The sequence below is a fragment of the Cynoglossus semilaevis genome, chromosome 5, assembly GCF_000523025.1.
Source record: "Cynoglossus semilaevis isolate Cse_v1.0 chromosome 5, Cse_v1.0, whole genome shotgun sequence".
NCBI lineage: Eukaryota > Metazoa > Chordata > Actinopteri > Pleuronectiformes > Cynoglossidae > Cynoglossus > Cynoglossus semilaevis.
In genome coordinates, this window is record NC_024311.1 from 3,633,439 (window position 1) to 3,635,458 (window position 2,020).

At 46.5% G+C, this 2,020-nt stretch overlaps 1 protein-coding gene across 7 annotated transcripts in view; it reads right to left on the minus strand.

Moving 5' to 3' along the window:
- The window catches only part of cbfa2t3 (CBFA2/RUNX1 partner transcriptional co-repressor 3), a 62,169-nt gene that overhangs the window by 35,281 nt on the left and 24,868 nt on the right, over window positions 1-2,020 (minus strand). For 5 of the 7 annotated variants that reach the window (XM_025055475.1, XM_025055476.1, XM_017032543.2 and 2 more), the window contains exon 2: window positions 347-502. The exons of the other annotated variants lie outside the window; for them this stretch is intronic. In XM_025055475.1, the coding sequence (XP_024911243.1) occupies window positions 347-502 (156 nt within the window). The remainder of the gene's footprint in view (window positions 1-346; window positions 503-2,020) is intronic. 7 annotated transcript variants of the gene reach the window in all.

The following is a 2,020-nucleotide window of genomic DNA, read 5'->3' on the forward strand; positions in this document are numbered from 1 at the left end:
TGTCAGGGATCAGTTGAACAAAACGTTGCAGATTCTCCCGAGAGAATTAAGTTTAAGTCAAATCAAAGTTTCAGTTCAACCCAGTACAGCCTTAATTCTGAGTTCAGGGACTTTTTTCATTATTAAGGAATGCCAGCTCCTCATGGTTTCCTACATCACTGGCCGAGACGGCAGAGAAGACAAGAACTGTAAAGTAGAGCTACAGCATCTCATCCATCGTAATTGACCTGCCGCTAAAGGAAAGGTCAAAGTCGTCCTGCGCTTGTTGCAGTCCGTTTGACGCAGCACGTTTCATCAGTCTGCCCCAGAAACGGTATTTATTACAAAACTAGTCAAGGGTCCTTACTTGATTTACTAGTAGTGGGGGTGAACGAAGCGCTGCGATTGGTTGCCTGGCTGACAGCCGGGGGTGGTGGAGGCATGGTGGGTGGGGTAGACCTGGGCTGGGTTTTCACATCCGCAGGTGAATCTGGCATTGTTCCAACCTTCAGCACTCTGCTACCTGACACAGCAGAAAGGACAGAGGACAAAAACACAGGTAGATATGAGGAGGCAGCTCCACAACACGTCACCAGGGACCCCGCCATTGTTTCCTCAAACTAAATCCTCATAAAAAAATTAAAAAAAAAAGAGCCAAAACAAATGAGTGCAGAGAGGGAAAATCAACCCAAACTTTTATTGTGTTGGAGATTCACAGGCCCTGGGAGACGTGCAGTAACACCTGCTCACTCGCTCAGCTGCTGCTGACTGAACCCCCTCTTCCCCCCCACCTCCTCTTTCTACTGCACGGAGACACACACTCCGTGGAGCTCTGACATCCCAATCAGTGCCCCTTCACTACAACTTCTAAGCCCCAAGACACACACATAAACACACACACGCACACACACACACACCCAGCCCTGGCCGCCTGTCCCCTCTCGTCCCCCTCGTTCAGACAGCCGGTTTGACAGCCAGTGACAAGTGCAACTGGATCTGCTGCTGTCCATCACTACAGACTGGCTCTCAGCAGAGCTCCGTGCTGCCACCAGAGCCTCTTCTCTCTGCCAGACGCCCGGCCCGGACCAAACAAGGCAAGACCGGGTTCTGCGTGGAGAAGGGACTGGTCGCAGTCTCGCAGTGTGGACACGGTCAGTGCCAGAGACACATGCTGGTTAAGACAATGTGCCGTTTTGTAGATAAGCATTGTTTCCAGCGATGGTCTTGATGAGCTGAAGTGTCTGATGAATTCACTCATCACGGACCCGCACATCCACTGCTCCATCACAGCACACACTACACACCTCAAATAAAGAGCTTGTATTCTCATTCATTATCATACTGTTTTATTATTTATATCCTGAGGGGCTATGGGTGGATGTAACGACTAATAATTTGGCCAATCACGTACGTCTATATACAGTAATCTGTTGTTTTGACATGGATTATGACTCTGGTCCATATAAACTCTACTTTACTCTTTAAAAGTTGCACTTTTTATGGAAGAGGGAAATATGGGGCAGATATAGATCATTTTATGCAAACGATGACATCACAGGGTAAACGTTCCCTCTAGCTGTCCCCCAGTAAGTTTTACATAACGCAGACAGGCAGTACAATTACAGTACAATGACAGCGGTCCCTTTATTTTTCTTCACAATAATGTGCGTTCCTGCGCTGTGCCCGGCTTTCATTTGCGGTCCGTCCGTCTTGGCCAGTATTTACTCCTCTGTTCACTCTCCTATCCCCTTGTTCCTGGGCCCTATTCATTTAAGGAGAGGCTTGATTACTCCAATTAAGCTCACCTGTGTCCGGGGCTTCACCTGCGTCACCACTCCCATGCCCTCTCTACTGCAGCGGAACGCTAACCTCCACCGCACACCCACAGCGTGCATGTACATTGAATTTTAATTTAGAATTAGAAGGCATTTTTCATCGTTTTTCATGGTTGTGTATGTAATTTATTTACATAATATATATATATATATATATATGTGTATATATATATATATGTATATATATGTATATATATGTATATATA